This window comes from Vicia villosa, linkage group LG4, assembly GCF_029867415.1.
Source record: "Vicia villosa cultivar HV-30 ecotype Madison, WI linkage group LG4, Vvil1.0, whole genome shotgun sequence".
NCBI classification, from domain to species: domain Eukaryota; kingdom Viridiplantae; phylum Streptophyta; class Magnoliopsida; order Fabales; family Fabaceae; genus Vicia; species Vicia villosa.
This window is the reverse complement of record NC_081183.1, coordinates 191,848,765-191,871,384: the sequence shown is the minus strand read 5'-3', so window position 1 is coordinate 191,871,384 and position 22,620 is coordinate 191,848,765. Positions and strand designations below refer to the sequence as shown.

The 22,620-nt window shown below is 35.4% G+C and overlaps 2 protein-coding genes across 2 annotated transcripts; one reads left to right on the top strand and one right to left on the bottom strand.

The window, feature by feature from the left end:
- Positions 1-144: 144 nt before the first annotated feature.
- LOC131596508 (uncharacterized) lies at positions 145-5,002 on the top strand. Its single transcript, XM_058869169.1, has 8 exons — positions 145-598; positions 691-838; positions 962-1,057; positions 1,180-1,872; positions 2,636-2,999; positions 3,504-3,585; positions 4,041-4,284; positions 4,653-5,002. Exons 1-7 carry the CDS (start codon positions 359-361, stop codon positions 4,245-4,247), a joined length of 1,830 nt encoding a protein of 609 aa, XP_058725152.1. The 5' UTR covers positions 145-358; the 3' UTR covers positions 4,248-4,284; positions 4,653-5,002.
- Positions 5,003-5,079: 77 nt separating this feature from the next.
- On the bottom strand, positions 5,080-21,334 carry LOC131596509 (triacylglycerol lipase OBL1). Its single transcript, XM_058869170.1, has 5 exons — positions 20,970-21,334; positions 20,200-20,393; positions 20,082-20,115; positions 5,782-6,392; positions 5,080-5,697 (listed from the first exon to the last, which is right to left on the bottom strand). The coding sequence occupies exons 1-5, from the start codon at positions 21,274-21,276 to the stop codon at positions 5,428-5,430; spliced, it is 1,416 nt and encodes a 471-aa protein (XP_058725153.1). The 5' UTR covers positions 21,277-21,334; the 3' UTR covers positions 5,080-5,427.
- Positions 21,335-22,620: the final 1,286 nt, after the last annotated feature.

The following is a 22,620-nucleotide window of genomic DNA, read 5'->3' as shown; positions in this document are numbered from 1 at the left end:
AATACAAGCCACAAAGTGTAAAACAAAAAGACCAAAATTCACTTTCACTAACTATACTCCATCACATTCATTCATATAAAAATATAACCTATTCAGTTGCAACTACTCATTGTCCTTCAAAAATCCATGCATACCTTACCTTAACTTATCTCACATCATCACATCACATTACTTGACTCAAACTAAAATAACGCGTTAAATTAAATACTCCAAAACCATATACTATATCTCATTTTATCCACAGCATAAATACTAACACCCGCCATATTTACTCTTAACTCTTTCTGTAACTCTTTCTTACTCTCTCTCTCTGTCAAATGCAAATGCAAATGTGACTACGAATCGATGTTCCTTCACAATGCGTGATTTAGGGTTTCACGAACAACGAAGATCCTGGAGGCGCACCGGTTCAACACGACGCAACGCCACCACTACCACCTCCACTACCGCCGCCGCCGGTGACACTAGTCCTGACTCCGTCATCTTCACTCTCGAATCTAACGTCAGTCTCTTCTCCTCCGCTTCCGCCAGCGTCGATCGCTGTTCCTTCGCTTCCGATGCTCACGACCACGACTCTCTGAACTCCGAAATCTCACTGGTAAATCATCACCGCATTGCATTGAATCCTTCAGATTTTAACAATAGCAATTGAAATTCGTGTAATGAAGTATGAATTCGAGTTTCTTGCAGCATTTGGCCGGGAACGGTGATTTTGCTCCGAGTGAAAGCTGGAGCGGTCCAGATCCGGATCCGAATCCGAATCTGAATGCGAACAAACAACATCATGCAGTTGCAGATACAGTACAGAAAAAGAAGCTTCACGGAGATAAAACAAAAGGTGCGTTAAATTAACAGTCGCATTCACATTCACATGCACTTTCACTTTAATTTTTGAAAAAAATATTTAAAAAAAAACGAAAGAAAAAGTGATTGTGTTTGCATTTCACTATCCACATCACAGTTCAAAAGGAAGAAAGTGACGTTGACACTGAAGAAGACGGTAATCAACTCTCGGAATTTGATTCTGCGAGAAACTCTTTCTCTCTAGCTCTCAAAGGTAATTTAGTTACTATTACTACTTCAATTACGAATTTATGATTAGTTTTTTTTTTTTTTTTTTGGATTGAGTTTGTTTTTTTGTGTTTGGATTGAGTTTGTTTTTTTGTGTTTGGATTGAAGAATGTCAAGATCGTAGATCGAGATGTGAAGCTTTATTTAAGAAGCAAGATAGGCGAAGACCTGCTTCATTAGATCTGAATAATGGCAATGCTATTGGAACTGTTTCTTCGCCTCGTTTGGGAATTGGAGCTATGAAGAAGAGTACGCTTCCGTCTAGGAAATCTGGAACTGGAACTGGCACTTTTCCGAGTCCTGGAACTCCGAACTATCGACACTGTCAGGGTGGTGTTGCAATGCAAAAGGGTTGGAGTTCTGAGAGAGTTCCTTCGAGTGGGGTCCGCAAGCAAGTTGGTAATGGTGCGGCTGCATTGTGTTTAAGTAATGGGAGAACGTTGCCGTCTAAGTGGGAAGATGCTGAGAGGTGGATTTTGAGTCCTGTTTCGGGGGATACAGCTGGAAGGGCTTTGGTTCCCCAGCCGCTGAGGAGGCCAAAGTCGAAGAGTGGTCCTCTTGGTCCACCTGGTGTTGCGTATTATTCGTTGTATTCTCCTGCAGGTCATTATTTTGATGGAGGGAGTTTTATGTCAGCTTCACCTTTTTCTGCTGCTGTTAATGCTTCAGCTGATGGGTTTACAAATAGTTCTGGGGGCAACGGTGGAGTGCTTCCCGCACGAACAGATCCTTGCATGGCTCGCTCTGTCAGTGTACATGGCTGCTCTCAGATGCAGGGAGAGTCGTCAATTCCTACCCGAGGTTGTTATGCTATACTATATATTATATTCCTTGATTGAATTTTACCTTATCTTGTTCTGAACTTTGATGTATTCCTTAATTAAGTTGTGCTTGAGCTTGAGCTTGAGAAATGTCTCTGTCTATGTTTATTGATTACCGGAGATCACATGTTTCACTGAAATAAGTTCATATATTACATCCCTAATCTAGTTTTGAGTCATGATTTTATGTAATTCATTTGATAAGTTGTGCTTGAGCTTGAGAAATGTTTTTGTCTGTATGCATTCAATTTTAGGGAGATCACATGTTTCATCGAAATGAGTTCATCAACCATCTTTTCTTAATTTTTCATACTTTGTCATTCTGTTTTAACTATTGCTGCAATATGATGTGGATGTAACTCTTTGTTTCTAAAGATGTCACAAATGATGATACGTTGACAGTTTAGAATTTGAATATGCTGTGATAAAAAATAACACTGTTACTGCATTCAGTAAAGCAGAGTCTTGTATTGGAAATCAGACTGCTCACATTCTGAGCTTGTGTTTCGAATCTGATTTGAAGTCAGAATGTGAGATATTGGATCTATGGTATGCATTCTGATTTGCTGACTGCGTTATTTCTTGACTGCAATAAATCCATCCGGGTCTTGAAAATATTGCGCATAATGATGTTATAACTAGTTAGATGACATATCATACTAGTATTGTGTGATTTTGAAACTACTTTTATGCACATGATATAACATTTTTTATGTCCTTTTCATATTGTTTCCAATTTACAGAAGAAAAGTTCGATAGTTTCAAGGATGCAGGCACCAATGTATCTCCCGCTGTTTCAAGGAGGGACATGGCTACCCAGATGAGCCCCGAGGGAAGTTCATGCTCCTCTCCCAATAGGAGGACTTCTTTCTCTGCTTCCACCCCCCCTGCCCTGCCTGTCACTGAGTTGCAGAGTGCCTCTCTCTCTAAAATGGATATCAGGGATGTGCAGGTAGATGAGCGTGTAACCATGACAAGGTGGTCCAAGAAACACAGGGCCTTATTCATTGGAAGAGGTTCAGAGAGTGTTGACAGCTGGAAAAAGAAAGAAACAAGCACTCGATCTACATCTTGGGAAATTTCTGAAAGCTCAAAGACTATTTCAAAGTATGTCTACTTTTGTATTGCATCAGTTTTGTTCAATTTATTTATCTGGTAAATAAAGAAGAATGGTTCAGAACAACTTTAAACTGAAATTTATGTCATAAAAAGAATTTGCTAATAAAAAGTGAAGTTTTCCCTTTGAAGTTACCCCCCCTTTCTCAGAGCTACCTTCAAATTATAGTTTATGATGGTACCACAATAATTGGATTTTGTAGTATTTATGGTGATCGATTCACTAAACTTTCTATGTTATTGGCAATGACATGATTTAAATGAAATGCTTAGTGTACAGTTGCAGTAATCTCTACTTATTACCTTTCAAATATGATACAGATTGACCATCCATCCTATCCAATTCCAACTAAAAAATAGAATCTTCTTGAAGTGTTTGATTGGACAGTTGTATACCTTCTGAGAAAACTCATCATTTTTTTACTAAGAAATATTTTTGCAAACTTTACATTGTTTTTAAAATGCTGAGTTTCTATGTTATTTTTACTTGTACAGGGCTAAAAGGGAGGAAGCCAAAATTACTGCATGGGAGAACTTGCAAAAGGCGAAAGCTGAGGCAGCAATACGAAAACTGGAGGTTAATCCCTTGTAATTTCTTTCATAGGAGAATGTCACTACGAAATTCCTCCCAAATGATTATTCTAAAACAAAAGTAACCACTTAAATTGATTTTTATGTACAACAACTTGTTAGCTAATTAATCATCCAAGCAGTTATTGCTCTTTCATACAAATAATATTATTATAATTTTCATTTTGGAATTTTCCCTTGTTTTCTTTATTTCAGGGTGCTGAGTTATTTCCCTTTTTCCCTAAGTTCAATTTTGGGCTGTTTAATAGGATTGCAAATGTCGTAAATGTTTTTACTTCATTATAAACAAATCTAACATGATGTATGGATAATACTTTAGTTAAATCATTTCACAGCCACATGCATTTAGAATTCCTTTCTCCCTAAATATTATTATTACTCAGAATAAAGGAGAATGGTTACAGAAGAAGGATGATGATCTCATTATTTTTTCCATTTCAGATGAAGCTAGAAAAGAAGCGAGCATCTTCCATGGACAAGATTATGAACAAACTGAGATTCGCTCAGAAAAAGGCTCAAGAAATGAGGGGTTCAGTTCTAGACAACCAGGCTCATCAAGTTGCCAGAACTCCTCACAAAGTTATGTCATTTCGGAGAGCCAGCCAGATGGGTTCTTTGAGTGGTTGTTTCACCTGTCACGCCTTTTAAGCTTCTCCAGCATCATTTTCTGTTCAAGTGAAACTGGGTAATTTTTTCTGTAATCCTTGTTCTAGTTCTAAGAAAAATGGTTTGCTATTATATTTGTGGTTTCGTAGATCTTCAAAAAAACACACTTCCATATCAATTGTCTATATAATTTTGAATTTGAGAAGTTGATTTTGTCAATTATACCTCAGTTTTATGATATGTGTAAAAGTTTGTTATGCAAGTTATATAGGCTCAAGATTTTTATGCTTCAGTTTCCTTATTTTACACTCCCAGCTTATCTATGAGTTATATAGGCTCAAGTTTACCAACTTACTATTTCCTTACCTACTTACCATGTAAATTTACACTATTTACACCTTGTCCATTTTTATACATTGGATTCAAGACTGTTACATGCCTGACCAGGTTTCAGAAATCAGAAGGATTTAAATCTGCGATGGGCTACTGAATGAAAAATGGATAGAGAGCGGCTTACTGTGTTGACACTAAATTGGCGTCAATGTGGTTTTGCAATGCACGAGATATAATCACTTTACCGGGTAGAATCTAAACGCCTTGTAGCCTTACCCTTCAGAGTTTGTATTCAAAGATAAATAATATATGTATGTACGTACGTACGTAGGCCCAACTTTAGAAATAAGCCTCTTTTTGTATTTATTTTTCCTTGTCTGGTTACTTGACAGATTCCTGTTCAATTGTAAGCTATTAACATGAATATTATCTATAGTAGAAAGAACGATGAATTAATTACAGTCTTTCCTTCTCAAAATCATGCATGCTTCAGTTTGATTTTGTAGCTTCTGAAAATCACGGTAGGTAGCTTCTGGAAATCACGGTAGGCAAACACACATATATCGATATATTTCTTGTTCTCTATTGCATATTAGTTTTGCTTCAATGGGACAAATCTTTGCATGAGATGCTATTATACTTGCATGTGTGTATACCATGATATTTATAAGCACCTTGTGTGCATTTCATCATATCTTTAATATGATTGATCAAATGAGTATTCTAATATCAGAATGGAAAAATAGTTATGTTATTTGAAATACACAACACACAAAATAATGAGACACTGGACGGTGTACCAAAATTTTGGACGTTGAAATATTATTTCCCATGGAAAAAGTAAAACTGAAATGCATGGGTTCAGTTGCTGGTTATGAAAGCATTGACATTAGTCATCTTTGAAATCTTGAAGCTCTGGATGTTCGTCGAAGGATCCCAAACGGACAGAAGTGACATAATCTGTAGGGAAATGAGCTGGTACTCCTGGGAATGTCAATCCAACAAACCTGAACATCACCATGAACCAATTCTGTTTATAGTCTTTACCTACAAAAAAAGGTAGTAGGAAACCTCTAATCACCTCCCAAACTGCATTCAACATCTTGGGTATCACCCATAACAGAGAGTAATAATTCTTGTTTGGCTCCTCCTCTAGAACCTGTATTTCATTGCATAAAAGACCACTCAATCAGACTATACATGTAACACATAAAATAACATAATCAATATTCACATTTCATACCTTCCCTTGGTACAAGCTATTGTAATAGAGGCAAGGGCTGAAGTGCTTATAGAAGAGGGATTGATCATCATAAGGAACCCTAGGAACCAAATCATTACAGTAAACATATCTAAAACACTTAACATCATACATTTTCATCTTGCTTTTCATGAACTCCCCAAACTTCTGGTCTCCTACTCTTGGTTGCCCAAATGTATAAACACCTTCTAACTTTTCCAACAACCATTCTTCCTCATGGAATATAAGCACAGCAATAAACAAAATAGCCAATGCTCCTCCCAAACTATGCCCTGTCAATATGAATTTTGCATCCTCATTTTCCCTCAATACTGCTCTAAGCTCCTCTCTAATTGAGTAGTAAGCATAACGATGCGCACCTCTTTCGTCTATCTGTTTGGGCCATCCACGGTTCTTTAAAAGGCCCAATGCTTTCATGAACCCACCATGTATCTTACCCACGTTAGGTATGTCAAACCATGAGATATCTATGTCTGTTTTCCATTGCTCAGCATCAAATGGAATTGTTCCTCTAAATGCAACCAGAATCAAGTTGGGTTCAGATTTTGTATCTTTAATTATCATTGCTTTTGTGGACTCGTGCTTTTGGTAATCTGCTTGAAGTAAAATGGGCATACAAAGTAGCATTAAGCACATGCAGACCACACAAATAGGTTGTAATGATCTGTTATTGCGCGAATTTGTTTGTTTTTCAGCTTAGTAGACTAAACATGTCACATGTTCATAGATAGTATTATACAAATGTAAAAGTCAAACATGTGTATGACAAGGGACCAGGATTAGCTGCAATTATTAATCTATGTATAATCCCTATATGTATTATTAATTATTAATGTAAGTATTTACACTTAGTTTTTAATAGCGGTTTTTCTTTTTTAAATTGGACGATTTTTGGATCATTATAATGAAATCGTATGATTAGTAAAAAATCCTAACCTGCGGAACTACAAGCAGCCAATCAATAATGTTAGTCAATTCTGATTGTTAGCTTAAATACATTTGACTTTTATATAACTCTTACTCATCAATGATGATGATGTATTGACATTATAAAACTTTTTATCTTTATTGGCTTGACTCTTGAGAGTCTACTAATTGTTACACTTTTCAGAAAAGTTACTCGGATCATTGTGCAATTATTTTAACTTTCTCAAACAATAACAAGTTCTCCCCTTATTTCAGTTTTTCCAAGATGCGGACAACTCATGAAGATTTCAGGAAAGTCATTGAGAATCACTAGAGTCACAAATTATCTATTGCACTCTGTTCATTCTCTTAGAAATTGGTACAAGAGGAGTGCTAGCAACACTCTCTTTTCAACACTCTCTCAAACACCCACTTTCTTATTGGTTGAAATATGTGTGGGTCCCTCACTTTGAAAATAGGTCCCACATAAAGTGGTAGGATCCACACATATTTCCACCAATAAGAGAGTGAGTGTTTGAAGGAGTGTTGAAAAGAGAGTGTTCTTAGCATTTCTCATTGGTACAAATATATTTCAGTGATGCTAACAAAAATGTGGCCAATGCTATGGATGATCTCAACTTTATTCAAACTCAAATAAACAACTTTAGCTACTTTGATGGGCTTAACATAGAGGAAAAGCATACGCAAAAAGATTTGGACAAAGCTACTTTGCTACTCTTCTCCAGACCTTAATGTGTTTAGTGGTTACTTCTACCAAACATATTGGGATACAGCATGCTATTTGTACACCATATAATGACACTACACCGTATAAAGCTACTACTTTATAATTTTTTAATATTTTAATTATTCCTCAAAATTTGGGTTTGTACACAATTTAATATTACCACTCACATGAATATACGGTGTAGAATACATATGTAAAAGTCCAGTGTCATCGTATCATTACTCATTGGGATATTGTTGTTCAAGAAGTTTATATTTTTGCAAAAATATTTTTTTATAATGGTTGGATTTTTCCTAATTTAAACTCTTATATAATATACCTATCATGCTAAAAAACTTGATCATCTTATAATCAATTATATCATTCATTATTGAACATTAAATGGGTTTCATTCAAAGAATAAGTATAAAAGAATGTATTAACTTTTGGAAATCCATCAAAATATATGGATATTTTTTTATCAATATTGATGAACAATATTATTATCTCTCTGTATAATGACAATGGAGAAAATAGAAAATTGAGAAAGAAATAAAATTAGGGTTTGAAAAAAAAAAGGAAGAAGATGATGATTTTCTGTAGAGTAACTCTCCGTCCACTCACTGTGAAAAATTTTATTCACTTTGCAACTGTAAAATTCTGTGAATACAAGTGCTTACAAAAATAGGGGTTACTCTCTCTATTTATAGTTGTAGGTTGCTTTCTCCCTAAGTCAAAGTCCAAAACATAAAAACCCAAAATACAGAAAATAAACCTAAGTCGAAATCCTGTTGAGCTTACTGCTTCGACATTTCGACACCACTAGGTGTTTCGACAGCTTACTACTTAGACACCATGAATTACAATATCAACACACCACCTAATTCATTGTGTCTAAGCTATCTACATTAATCATAGATCTTAATTTCTTGAACACTTCGACCCACACTCCCTTTGTCATGATGTCTGCAATCTGATTCTTAGTTCTGCACTGTTCCAAATTCAGCTTCCCTTTTGCTACATGCTCTCGAAGATAGTGGAACCTCATTTCGATGTACTTGCTTCGATCATGTGCTATCGGGTTCTTCGCCAGATTGATAGCTGATATGTTATCGATCTTCATAGTAATTGCTCCACGATCTTTCCCTGTAATCTCTTCGATTAGATTCACCATCCATGTTACTTGACATGCACGAAGAGAAACATCTATATACTCGCTTCACATGATGACAATGCTACTACTGGTTCCTTCCTTGAACTCCAAGCAAATGGTGCACCACCTAGCATAAACACATAACCAATTGTGGATTTTCGATCCTCAGAATCACTACACCAACTTAAGTTAGTGTAACCCACTAGTTTACATTCTTTTCCTTCATTAGCTGCAGGAAACATAATGACATAGTGGATAGTTAGTTCCTTTCAAATACCTTAGTATCCTCTTTGTCGCTGCTAGATGTGATACCTTTGGCTTCAGCATGAATATACTCACATTACCCATACTGTATGCTAAGTCAGGTCTTGTGTGACAAAGGCATCTTAATGACCCAATAAGTCTTCCATATTGGGTTGGATCGACATCATCTTCATTTGAGTCTTTTGACAGTTGCAGTCATGTTTCAGTAGGTGTCGAAGTCGAGTTGCATTCTTCCATCTCAAATCTCTTGATTATTTCACTTGCATATCTTCCTTGATGCATCATCAAACCTCTACCACTCTTGTAGAATTCGATGCCAACGAAGTATGAAATGTCGCCCAGATTAGATATTTCAAATTCCTTGCTAAGATCACCTTTGAAGTCTTCCATCTCTTTCTTGTAGTTACATGTTATCAATAAGTCATCAACATAGATACATAGTATAAGCAATTCACTAATACTTCTTTTTATATATAGTCCATGCTCAGTTGTGTACTTCACAAATTCATTATCCTTTAGAAAAATGTCAATCTTCTTATTTCAATCTTTTGGAGCTTGCTTAAGTCCATACAGGGCTTTATGCAGCCTATACACCTCTCTCTCTCTTCCCCATGTTTCATAAACCCAAATGGTTGTGCAACATAGACTTCTTCGTCTAAAGGGCCATTTAGGAATGCACATTTTACATCCATCTAACATATGTTCCAATTGTCCATGTTTCCTAGACCAACAACCAATCAGATTGTTTTGATCCTAGCAACAGGTGTAAAAACTTCATCGAAGTCGATTCCTTCTTTTTGAAGAAATCCTTTCGCCACAAGTCTTGCATTGTGTCGAGTTACTTCTCCTTTGGGATTCAATTTAACCTTGTATACCCACTTCAAATTAATTTCCTTCTTGCCTTGAGGCAATTCGACAATTGATCAAGTGCTGTTGACATCGACGTAATTCAATTCCTTACTCATAGCTTTCACCCACTTTGAATCCTTCAATTCTCATCTGCATTGACTGGTTCGGCATCTGCATAGAAAGCATAGTGTACCAGCTCACCTTCAGTACTGACCCCATCATCTGATGTAATCACACATTCTTGCGACCTTGCTAGCATGTGTCTAGTTCTTTGAGGTTAGCTTGTACCTGTATCACCTCTAACTTCTTCTTACCAACCTTTTTTCTTTCGACTTTAGTTGTTGGTTCTTCATATAAGACTCATACTGTATCCTTGTTTACTTTTTCAGTCCAATCCCATTACTTAAGCTCATATATGATCATATCCCTGTTGATCACTACTTGCTTGTTCAATGGGTCAAATAACTTGTATTAATTAGTCGAATGATATGTTACTAGGATCATCTGACTCGACATGTCATCAAGTTTTCTTCTCAACTAATCTGGTACATGTCTAGGTGCTATAGATCCAAATAACTTCAAATGACTCAAGCTAGGCTTGACACCAGACCAACATTCTTCTGGCGTGATTCCTTCTAGCTTCTTCTCCGGATCCCGGATATATGTTCAGGATATATGTTGTTGTCAACACCCCTTCACCCCTCAACTCTTTAGGTAAATGCTTTCCTTTCAACATACTTCTCACCATATTCATGATGGTTCAATTCTTTCTTTCTGCAATTCCATTCTATTGTGGAGTGTAGGGTTGCACCACCTCAAGCATTATCCCTTCTTTCTCACATAACATGTCGAAGTCTTTCGACACATATTCTTCACCATCATCAGTCCACAGAACCTCGAGCTTTCGACCACTTTGCCTTTCGACCATAGATTTAAACTTGTTAAATACCTCGATCACTTCACTCTTCTTCTTGATCAGGTAAGTCCCTAGTTTTCGGTCAAAATCATCTATGAATGTGACAAAGTATCTGTTATCGCCAATTGAATCCACCTGGATTGGTCCATATACATCAGAGTATATAATTTCAAGAACTATCTTCGACTTGCTTCCTGCATCCTTGTTGAAGTTGTTCTTGTGTTGCTTGGCTTGCACACATTCCTCATATACCTCGTTTGGAATGTCTATTTCTAGCAATCCTGAAGCCATATTTCTTCTTTTCAAATCTTTGATGTCTTTGAAGTTGAGATGACCAAGTCAATAGTTCCATATTCATTCATTTCAGCTAGTTGTAGTTGCAAGGAAATTGTGCTCCATCACACTTAGTTTGATCTTTAAGGTTCTATTCTGAGACATATAAGCCTTCAATATTAACCATCCTCTTGCATCAACGACTCTTATTATCTTGTCTTTAACCGACACTTTATAATTCTTTTCGAACAACTGCCATATACTGAGCAAATTGCTCTTCATGTTTGGTATATACTACACATTGGAAATTACTGATCTTTTGTCATCGTTCCTCATAATCAGAACATCGCCAACACCTTCAGCTGCTAGAGTGTTGTCATTTTCAAATTTCACCATGTTCTTAATTGAGGGTTTTATGTTGACAAACCAATCTTTCCTTCAAGATATGTGTGATGAGCATCCCGAATCCAAGTACAATTGGTCCTTGAATCTTTCTTCATCTCTTGTCGTGACCATCATCATCATCTCTTCTTCTTCCTCATGTTTTGTAAACTTTACATCACTTTCTTGATTATTTTGTTTTTTTGGACAATCACTAGCATAATGATCATACTTTTGACAATTGAAACACTGAATGTGATTTTTTTCAGGTTTCGACCACCACCTCTTCCTCTACCTGCAACACCACCTCTTTGGTTGCTTTGGTACGAGGGTCTTCTCTGGTTCGACGCATTTCCTTCTTGCTGGTTTCAACTAGTCAAATTGTTGTAGCCTCCTCTACCTTTGTTGTTGAACCATTTTTCCTTTGCCTTTCTTTTCTTTTGCTAGCTGAGCCTGCAAATCCACATCACTCTTCGACTTTCCTGCATCTCTTTCACCCATTCTTTGTTCATGAGATTCAAGTGTCCATTGAAACTCTTCCTTTGTCAATGTTGATAAATCTTTCGACTCTTCTATGACTACCACCACATGGTCGAACCTTGAAGCCAACGACCTCAAGATCTTTACAACAACGGATCTTGATGTCAACATTTCTTCACATATCCTGATTTGATTCACTAGCTTTGTATCCCTAGTGAAGAAATCAGTTATGCTTTTACTTTATTTCATCTGAAGCAATTCATACGTTCTTTTGTGAGTTTGTAACCTCATCTCTTTCACCTTTTCTACACCTCCGAAAGACTTTTCAAGAATTCCCTTGACTTCTTTTGCAAATTCTACATCGCTCACCTTTTCAAAATGCCTGAACTCAAATATTGATGAATTATTTCTTCTTCAATTTTTTATGTGTAACCTCTTTTTCTTCTGTTGTATTTTCTTCGATTCATACGGGGAAGAGAATTTGGTCTAATGTGATTTTAAGTTTTCCTTCTTTCATATTTTATTCCACATAGTTTTATTGATGAGGTTTTTAATAAACAATTACTTGTTTTCTTTTCTTCAATGAATTTAGGCCTAGTACCTAAGATTTGTTTTTTAATTTGAATTTAGGCCTAATTATTATTTTTTTAATTTGCTATTTAAAAAAACAAACTCATGATTTGTTAAGTTATGAAACCGAGAACATTTACATTGAGTTTTTAAACCGAGAACAACATCTCTATTTTTCTACAAAATATTTGAAGTTCAATTTGGTATTTTATGAAATATCTCTCTCCTCTACCACTATATTGTGATCATATGATAATTATGATTTGTTTATATTATCATACAATTTTAATTAATATTGTTTAATTCAACAATACTTATGTATTTAAGAATCACAAGACTATATACAATTCATTTCATATATTACAGATCTCACAGTTTATATATTTCCTGATACTATTTTCTTTGATATTAGTTTTTTCTTTCTTTTTGGTATTAACTATCGTTTTTAGATTTTACACATGCTATAGTTTATAGTCATATCATTTTTTTATTATATAAAATACATGTATACATATTTAAATGAGAAAAGGGGTGATGCACTGACAGTGTAAAAATATTTTACACAGTCAACCAATCACCACCCATGTATCTAATTAAACCATTTTTTTATTAAAAAAAAACTTAATGACATGACACATTTATGATTTTCTATTGGATGACAGTGTAAAATTATTTTACACTGTCAGTGCACTACCTTTTAACTCTATTTAAATATCTAAATAGTAAGATGCGTGTGTTGAACCTGTTATAATAAAATTTTATGTTATATTTGTTGTTCCTTCTGTTTTTTTTTAATTATAATATTTTTATGAGTTTACACATAGTAATACAATTAATAATTTTTTTTAAATTTTAATGTAATTATTTATCCTCTATAATACCCTTGAATATTATTATCTCATTATACTTGGTTTTTCTTTATAAAAATTTAATTTATTGACAAAAATTCATCAAACTTTATAAACAATAAAGAATATGAATACAATTTTCTACAATGTTTAATTACCATGGATGAAGCAAATATTAAAAAATTCAACAGACTAAATTTTAGTTTTTGTATAATCCCGTTTATTTAGCTATCCGAATGTTTATCTATATTATATTTTTAGAGTGATTTGGATGAAATATTTTTTTAAAAAAATAAATTTTTTAAAATTGATAAATTTTTTAGATAATAAGTATGAAAAATTATCAAAATAATAAAAATTTAAGAAATATTTTATTTAATTTAAATATAATCTAAAAGTAAATTTTAAATTTCTTTCCCATCCATTTAATTTGATCAATGTCAAAATGATTAATTCTAAAATTTTCAAAAATTGCATTTTGATCTCAAACAATTTTAAAATTTTAAATTTGACCAAAGTTTTTAAAATTTTAGAAAAATTACTAAAAAAATTTAACAATGAATAGTGTGAATACTCTATTCAAACAAGAAAATTTAAAAATAAAAGGAATTAAATTGAAATACTTAAATTACCTAGGATTTTTAATTTTATATTTTTTACTACAACATCTATTTTTGCAACATTAATATTTTTTTTACTACCACATCCATCTATATAAATGTATTTTAAGTTATATATTTAATAAAATTAACAAAAAAAATATAAGAAATTGATTTGTACGTTGCACATGTACATTTAGTCTTATTTAATGTGTGTTATGTCATAATTGAAGAAGCTTAGAAATAAATTTAAAAGTGACCAATATTCTATTAGAATAAATTCTCTCATTTGTAGAAACAGAGAAAAAGACGGCAAAATTTAAGGCTCTCACATTAGAGAATTCTCCATAACTTTTTTTTTTTTTTTTTTTTTTTTTTTTTTTTTTTTTTTTTTTTTTTTAATCAAAAAGAGGGAACCAGGCCCTCCATCAAATATATTAAAAAGAAGAGAGAAGATACAGAGCAAGAGAGAAAAAAGAGGGGGGGACCAAACCAAAACCCCTTAATGAGTAACTCTATAAATTGGAAGACCGATGGAGTTTTTAGCAAACTCCATAAGAATTTCCCTATGAACAACATCCCACCAGGTAAAGCCTTGAACATGTAATCCTATGTTAGCAAGCCTATCCGCACAGTAGTTTCCTTCCCGATAAATATGAGTGACCAAAAAGTTAATGGATTTAGTGTGGTTGATAACATTCTCCCATCTGCTCCTGAAAGCCCAAGGCACCATATGAGGTTTGGAGAAAGCGAGAACAACAAGCGTGGAATCCGTTTCGAGCCAAAGGTTATTCCAATTTTTCTGTCTAGCAATCTCAATCGCCAAAATGGCTCCAAATAACTCTGCTAGAAAAGCATTACCAGGACCTAGAAATTTGGAAAAACTTCCCTTATGCATACCGGTATGATCTCTATAGATACCACCACAAGCCGCACGTTGTGGTTCTCCAGACGCCGCTCCATCAGTGTTACATTTAATCCAATGCAGAATAGGAGGATGCCAAAGGAATTCCTTGACCAAGAAAGCTTTAGGAGGGTTAACATTAATATTGAAACTTTTCAGGAATTGAAAATCCAAGATAGCATTTGAACCTTTTTTCTGAGTGGAATTTCCAGCAAACATAACATCTCTCTTAACCTCAAAAAGTAAGGTGTACCAGTTGCATTTTTTATCCTCGAACCGACATAAGTTGCGAGCTTTCCAAATCATGGATACCACACTAGAGACCGCCGCCATCCACACCACCTTGCTTTGCTCAGAAATTAGTTTGTTGTAAACGGACCAAATGTCTTCTATAGAATTGCACAATAACGATAAAGATTCTGACAAGAAATGCCAAAATCTGGCCGCAAACGAGCAATTGAAGAACAAATGCTCCACTGTTTCTCCCATAATACCACACAGATTGCAAAGAGAAGGTAGATAGAAACCCCTAACAGCCATGTTATCGTCTGTCGGCACTTTATTGTGAAGCAACCTCCATAATAGTAAGGAGTACGAGGATGGAATCAACTTGTTCCAAATGCGTTTCCCCCAATCTATAACGCTGCTTTTGCTGGAGATGAAGTCGTAAGCTAGCTTCAAGGTTAGAATGCCGTCAGTTGCGGGTTTCCAAACCAGGAGGTCCACAGTTTGAACCACTGACAAATGAACTTGATCAAGAAGGGAAACCAGTTGAGGAAACATTACCTTAATATCAGTAGGCAGCCTCCACTTTCTATCATGAATATACACAACAACTTTGTCTTTGTAGAACGGATTTGAAACTCCGGAAGCGTTTAAAGAATCAAGCACCACCGAACCATTCCAATTGTCCGACCAGAAATTAATCTTCTCCCCATTTCCTATTAACCAGCAAGAATTCTCTTTAACCTCTTCCAAAGACGCTTTAAAGCTGCTCCACAAAGAAGAAAAAATGTGATACGAGATCTTTCGGCCATCCCGCAAAACTCTGGCCCTAAGCAAAATTGCCCACTGCTCCTTCGAATTAAAAAGATCCCAGCACTGCTTCAGATTGGCAGCGTTGTTTAAAGAAACCAGAGATCGAATTCCCAAACCTCCCTCTCCATACGGCCGACAGCATGTGTCCCAGGCTACCGTGACAGTTTTTCGCTTGTCTATCTCCCCACTCCAGATAAAATTCCTAGCCCATCTATTAATGCTCTTCAGAACCGAAATCGGCCAAGAATATATCACTAAGGTGTGGATCATCATGCTTTGCATAACAGATTTGACAAGCACTAATCTGCCAGCAATAGATAAAAGGCTAGCTCTCCATGCCGTAAGCTTGTTTCGAATTTTATCCGCAATGCCTTGAAAGTGGATCGGTTTTGGCCTTCCTCGAAAAATTGGAGCACCCAAATACGTGAAGGGACCCTGTCCCGTATTGAAACCCAAACGAGAGGCAATATGAAGATGTCTTTGATTTGTAATTGACCCTGCATAGATTATAGATTTAGAAGGATTTACATGTTGACCGGAAGTATTCGCATACCTTTGGAAAAGATTTGTCAAAGCCTCTATAGAACCTTTGTCTCCTTTGCAAAAAACCATGATGTCGTCCGCGAATAAAACATGCGAAGGCACATACGAATCCCTAGTAGCTTTAATAAGCTTCACCTTTTTTTTCTCCACAAGTTTAGAAATTCCCCTGCTAAGCACGTCTTCGGCTAAGCAAAAAAGAAGCGGCGATAACGGATCACCCTGACGCACTCCACTTTTACAATTAAAAAAACCTGCCTGCATACCATTAACCGAGACAGAAATGACCGCAGAATGAAGAATAGCAGAAATCCAGTTGCAGAATTTTTCCTCAAACCCAAACCTTTTGAGAACTTTTAGTAAGAAATCCCAATTTAGAGTATCGAATGCCTTAGATATGTCAACTTTAATGGCCAAGTTTCCGTTCTTGCTCCGGTTTGGAAGGAGATTGATAGCTTCGGAGGTGACGCAAATGCAGTCTTTAATCGTCCTTCCCTTGATGAAGGCCCTTTGTTCCTTAGAAATTAGAGAAGGCATTAACACTGCTAATCTGTCCGCCAGGATTTTGGTTATAATTTTGTGTTTGAAATTCGCCAGCGCAATAGGCCTGTACTGATCAATGGACAGCGCATTTGGAACTTTAGGAATCAACACCAAGGTGTTGGAGTTATAATTCGGAGTGATCCACCCTTCTTTAAAAAAATGCAGAACAGCCCCTAAGACATCATCCTTAATTATGCTCCAGTATTTTTGATAAAAGAAACCGCTGAAACCATCCGGTCCCGGGGCGCTCTCGTTGTTCAAGCTCGATACGGCTGCAAAAACCTCCTCCATTGATGGCAGCCTGGTGAGATTAGTGTTTTGCTCAACTGTCATCATATTAGGAATTACTTCATTAATGAGACTATCATCCTGCAACACAGAAACATTGTTAAAAAGGTTAGTATAAAAGTGAACCACATGCTCCGCAATTTGTTTCCTATCCGTAATGATGTTCCCGTCCACTTTTAGACAAGCAATTTTCTTGGTGGTTTGCTTAATCTTGGCAACCCTGTGGAAATATTTCGTATTCCTATCCCCTTCCGCCGTCCATTTGACACGGGCTCTTTCCTTCCAAAAAATCTCTTCTCTTTGAAGAGCAAGATCTAGCTGAACCTGAGCATTTCTCTCCATAGCCTCCAGCGAATCCGAGGGGCCATCTTCCACTATCTTATCCTGAATTTGCTTGAGACTGTCTTCCGAATCCTTGACTTTGTCTTGGACATTACCAAAAGTGTGTTTATTCCAATCTTTGAGCCTTGATTTTAGAATTTGAAGCTTTCTTTGGAGAATGAACATAGGACATCCCACTACCCTAGTTTTCCAAGTCTCAGTAATAAGATCTTCGCAGCCTTGATGCGAGGCCCAAGTGCGCATAAATTTAAAAACAGAGGCCGGTTTGTCTTGACTGTGCAAAAACTCAAAAAGAATAGGATAGTGATCCGATTTGTTACGGGAAAGGGTTCTGCAGGAATTGCTACTCCAATGATCAATCCAACCTTGATTGCAGATTGTTCTATCTAGGCGCCTCTCAATGTGCATAACACCTTTTCGACCATTCTTCCATGTGAAAAAGGCACCAGAGGTAGGGAGATGAACCAGGGAGTTCCGGTTCGTCCAATTATTGAAATCATCAATCGGAGTTCTAGCCGGAGACCTAGAGCCGCTATGTTCATGAGCCCCCAATATGCAGTTGAAGTCCCCAATGAAAGCCCAGGGAAGGTTGAAATTATTTTGGAGTTGAGATAAGTTATGCCAAAGCAATCTACGATTCACAAGATTTGTAGAAGCATAAACAGCAGACACACCAAAAAACCTGTCCTGGATCTTCAGAGTAAAAGAGACCTGCTGGCAGTCGGCAGCAACCACTTGAGGTTCAAGAGATAAGAGGCAGCAGCACCAAAGATTAGGATCTAAGCCATCCCTATTGTTCACAGCAAACAGCTTAAGACCTAATCTTTGAAGCCATCTAAAAGGAAAATCTTTCACATCCATCCATGGTTCAGAGATGAAAACAAAGTCCGGTTTATTTACACGAATGAGTCTTTTTAGAGCTAGTTTTGTGGGAGAGTTAGCAATACCTCTCACATTCCAATAAAGGCACTTCATGGAAGAGTTCTAGCCGGTCCTGCTTGAGACCTTGAGGCATTTTTCGCTTTGTTTCTTGCTGCCTGTTTCTTTTTCAGAATTGAAACCGCATTAGTAAAAGCTCCATCTAAGTCTGCAGGGTCCTCCTCCAAGTCTGCAAGATCTGCCCAAGAGTTGTGAAGAACAGTGCTGTCGTTGAGTTGCGTTTCCACCACAACCGTTGATTCCACAAAACCTGAACTGGAATCATCCGGTGGCTGAGAGATGTAATTTAAAGGATTCGGCACTATAACTGGTTCCACTGGCGTCTCTTCTATTAAATGTTGAGTCTCCTTTTCCAGATTTTCGTTGCTTGTTGTTGCCTCGGGAGGTTTGTTGTTTTGTTTCTGAACATATGCGCCTTTCGTTCTAGGAGCTGGGGGAGCAGTCTGCTTCTGTAGAAATTTACAATCCTGTTTAGCGTGTCCCAACTTCTTGCAATGCTCACAAAAAGGTGGGATGTTCTCATATTCTATGTCTGCGAAAAACGCGAATCCTTTTCTTTCTACCAGCACATTGTGATTCAGAGGTTTTGTTAGATCCATATCAATCAGAACACGCACAAATTGCCCAAAGGTACGGTCAATTCGCGATTTGGATGACGCAGCATCGATGCAAATTGGCGTACCAACACAACTGGCTATTGCAAATACAATTCTTGGTCTCCAATATTCCTGTGATAAGCCGAAGAAACGAACCCAAACCTGCGCCGAAGTATTACTTTGGATTGCGGGATTGAAATCTCTTGTCCAGGCGAAAAGCTTCAAAGAGCCTGGATTTAGATTTAAGGTACCTGAGGCTCTAACTCTGTGCATATCTTCAATACTGGCAAAATTGAACTCGTAGTAACCCTTTCCCAATGACAGTACCCCCCAGTTTCTGATGTCTTTCCAAATAAGAGACAGTTTTTCCTTAAGCGCCGCCACTGTGAGCGGAGAAGAACCCTTTGGCCAAATGACTCTACCATGGAGGTTGTTTTTACATTCGGCAATACCTGCTTCATACTCATCTTCTGGAATTGTTATGGAGGGTTTGTCTCCTTTGATAACCGGATTAGGTAGTTGCGATAGCGGAATATCACAGACACCTTTAAGAGCTTGAGCGAAGGATTTTGGATTTTGAGATTTTGTTTCTGTAATAGAAGGAGGAATCTGCTGTTTTTGAATGGTAGTTGTTGTAGTAAATTCATTCCTGGTTTCTGGAAATAGATCTAACACGTCCATGGCTTCAGCGGCGGAGGAAGGCAAAGGGGGAGAAATTAGGTTTTGAAGCTGCCACCGCTCATTCCATCCCTGTTTCCAATAAGAATCTCTTCAATTCTCCATAACTTCAAATCAACAGTGAACATGAATGCATGATTAAAATATATTAAAAACAATGAAAAAGAAGTGAATGATAGTGATAACAAAATTGTAAATTTACTATTTGAGGTGCATATATAATATAAATATGATGATGATTTGACTTATATATGTTTAAGAGTGTACTGAGAAAAATACGAAAGGTCACCATCAAAGTAGATGTTAGGTGGGGTAAAATTTTCTTGTATTAATATTATATTATTTGACTATTTTATTATTAATTATGTATTGTTACCTTAAAATGAACACAAATTAATCAACATGATAATAATATAATCTCATACAAAATGGTAATACATGTGCTTACCGTTCCAAAAGCTGTATTGTCCCAAAAGTTCCATCTGCAAACAACCATAGTGCATATAAATATGTTTTTCAAATATAAAATAAAATAATGGATTTATGTATAAGTAGCTAGAACTTACACCCCAATGATTTGTAACCATTGTGCTTATAAATTGTTCATTCTCATAAGCAAATTTTGAAGCCATGATAGATAGTAATGCTTTGTACTCTGGATCATTTTGATGAATATTTTTGTCTAAATTAACTCTTGGGTCAAGATGTCCAACCACAGTTAAGAACTCGGCCGACGATTTTTCTGGTGTTATCATCTCTCCTATATCATAATTCGAAATTTTTAAATAAAAAATTATATATTTAATAACGAAGACCTAGATAAAATTAGATAATAAAATAGAGGTTTTCGATGATAGACATTCATAAATAATTAGGATATTTATGATTGTTAAATCGAGTTCAAACAATTTTTATTTTTAATTTGTTAAGAAATTGTAAATAAATAAATGTTAAAAATTGTTATTAATCTGAATTATTTTTTTAAGCAAGTGTAATTGAATTGTCTTTTTTCTTTGAAATCTAGCTCTTAATAAGACATTTATAACACGATACTTAATTACTCAAACTTTAATAGCTATCTCCTCAGAAATCAATAATATATAGTAATACGAGCTTATTTTATGGATCTTGTTCAAATAAGATCGTATTACTAGATCCTTAATTTCTACGAAGATAAAAACTAAAATTTGAATGATGATTAACTACATGTAATCTGAACATGATTAATAGATGAGATGAAGTATAAAAGAAAAACTTATATTAAAAGAAAGAAAACTAATTAAAAAAAGTGATCATGAAAAAAGAAATAGTAATTAGTGATCAAAATAGAATCAACCTTTAAGAATGTTAAAGAAGAGCCTAATGAATCCTCCATTACTTGCTATACGATTGAGCCACAACTCCAACATGTCTCCTACTATTTTCAACAAGGGTTCTAAGGCAACAAGAACTTTTTGTGCAACAACAGAAATGAAAAGAAACCATCTTTGTCCAAACTCTCTAACTTCAAGTCCTTCTGAGCAATCAATGAATCCTCTATTTCTTGTGTTTGATGAACACAAGAAACAACATAGTTCAAAAACACTTGCCTCCTTTGGTTTCAACAAAAGATAATCTTTATAGAATGATTGTTCGGAATCCATAGCTTTGAGAAATGGCTTAGCAAGAGAAAATTGTAAGAAAGAAATATGAATGAATGATGATATATCTATAGCTAGATAGTAATATATAGAGATATATGAATTATGAAGAATTATTTTTAATATATATAGAATAAACGTGTGACAGTGTATATATATTAATGCATGTTTATATATAGAAAATGGAGTTCAGATTTAGAATAATTATTTTATAATGTTGATTAAGAAAGATGCTGCAAAGGGGATTAAAGCTATATTAATGGTAATAAATAATTTATGACTTGTATTTTGGTGTTTTGCTCTTTAAAGTTAATTTTTTTGTGTGGGTTTTAGTAAAGTTGGAGATAAAATAATTAATCAAGAATAATAAGTCATAATTCTCTTCTCTAGTTTTAGTTTTTCAGTGGGTAAAAATAGATTTATTGACTAGGACTTTCTACCAACCCCATAGAAATTAAAGAAAGGGAATCGGATGGTCATTACACAAAAATAAAACTTTGTAAAAAAACTAGTGAATTAGTCTAGTTTAATGATTTATAATTGATATATAAATTTGATATTATTCAATGATGAAAATTTACAAGTGTTTAAAAAATATTAACATTAATGTATTTTATTAATATAAAATATTTATTGATTTATTAGTGATAACTTTGTCCGAAAATATTTATTAATGATAAATATTTATTTTGTATTTTAAAAAGTATAAATTTATAAGTCTACAATGATTTAAATTCAAGTCATGTTTTTATCTATCAAGCCATGAAGAATAAAGTGAAATTTGCGGATGATGTTAGATATTGTATCATTAATCTTATTGGACCTTTCTCTATTGCTAACTAATTGGGCCCAGCTTCTCTATGACTCGGGCTAATAGCTTTATATAGCCCACAAACCAATATTGTAAACACAACTTATACTTTTCTATTTACAATGCATTGAATTCAAATTAAAAGAAGCTTGCCGCCAAAGATGCAGCTTCATCTTCTCCATCCAAATACTTGTCTGTAATATGGTATCAGTGAATACTATTTCTTTTCTGCTTCCGCATATCACAATTTCCGTACAGATTCTTTCCTTCTTCTCTTAAACATTCATGGCTTCATCTTCTGATGATGAAGAAAGCCCCAAATCCGCATCAAACCCTAAAAACAAAACCCAAGATCCAAGTCTCAATCCACGAAACCCGTATTATCTTCATCCCGGCGGTAATCCAAGCGCAACTATCATCGCTTTGATTCTTGATGATAACAATTACCACAATTGGAGCAAGTCAATCCGTCGCTCATTAACCTCCAAGAACAAGCTCGCATTCATCAATGGTTGCCTTCCTAAACCATCTCACGA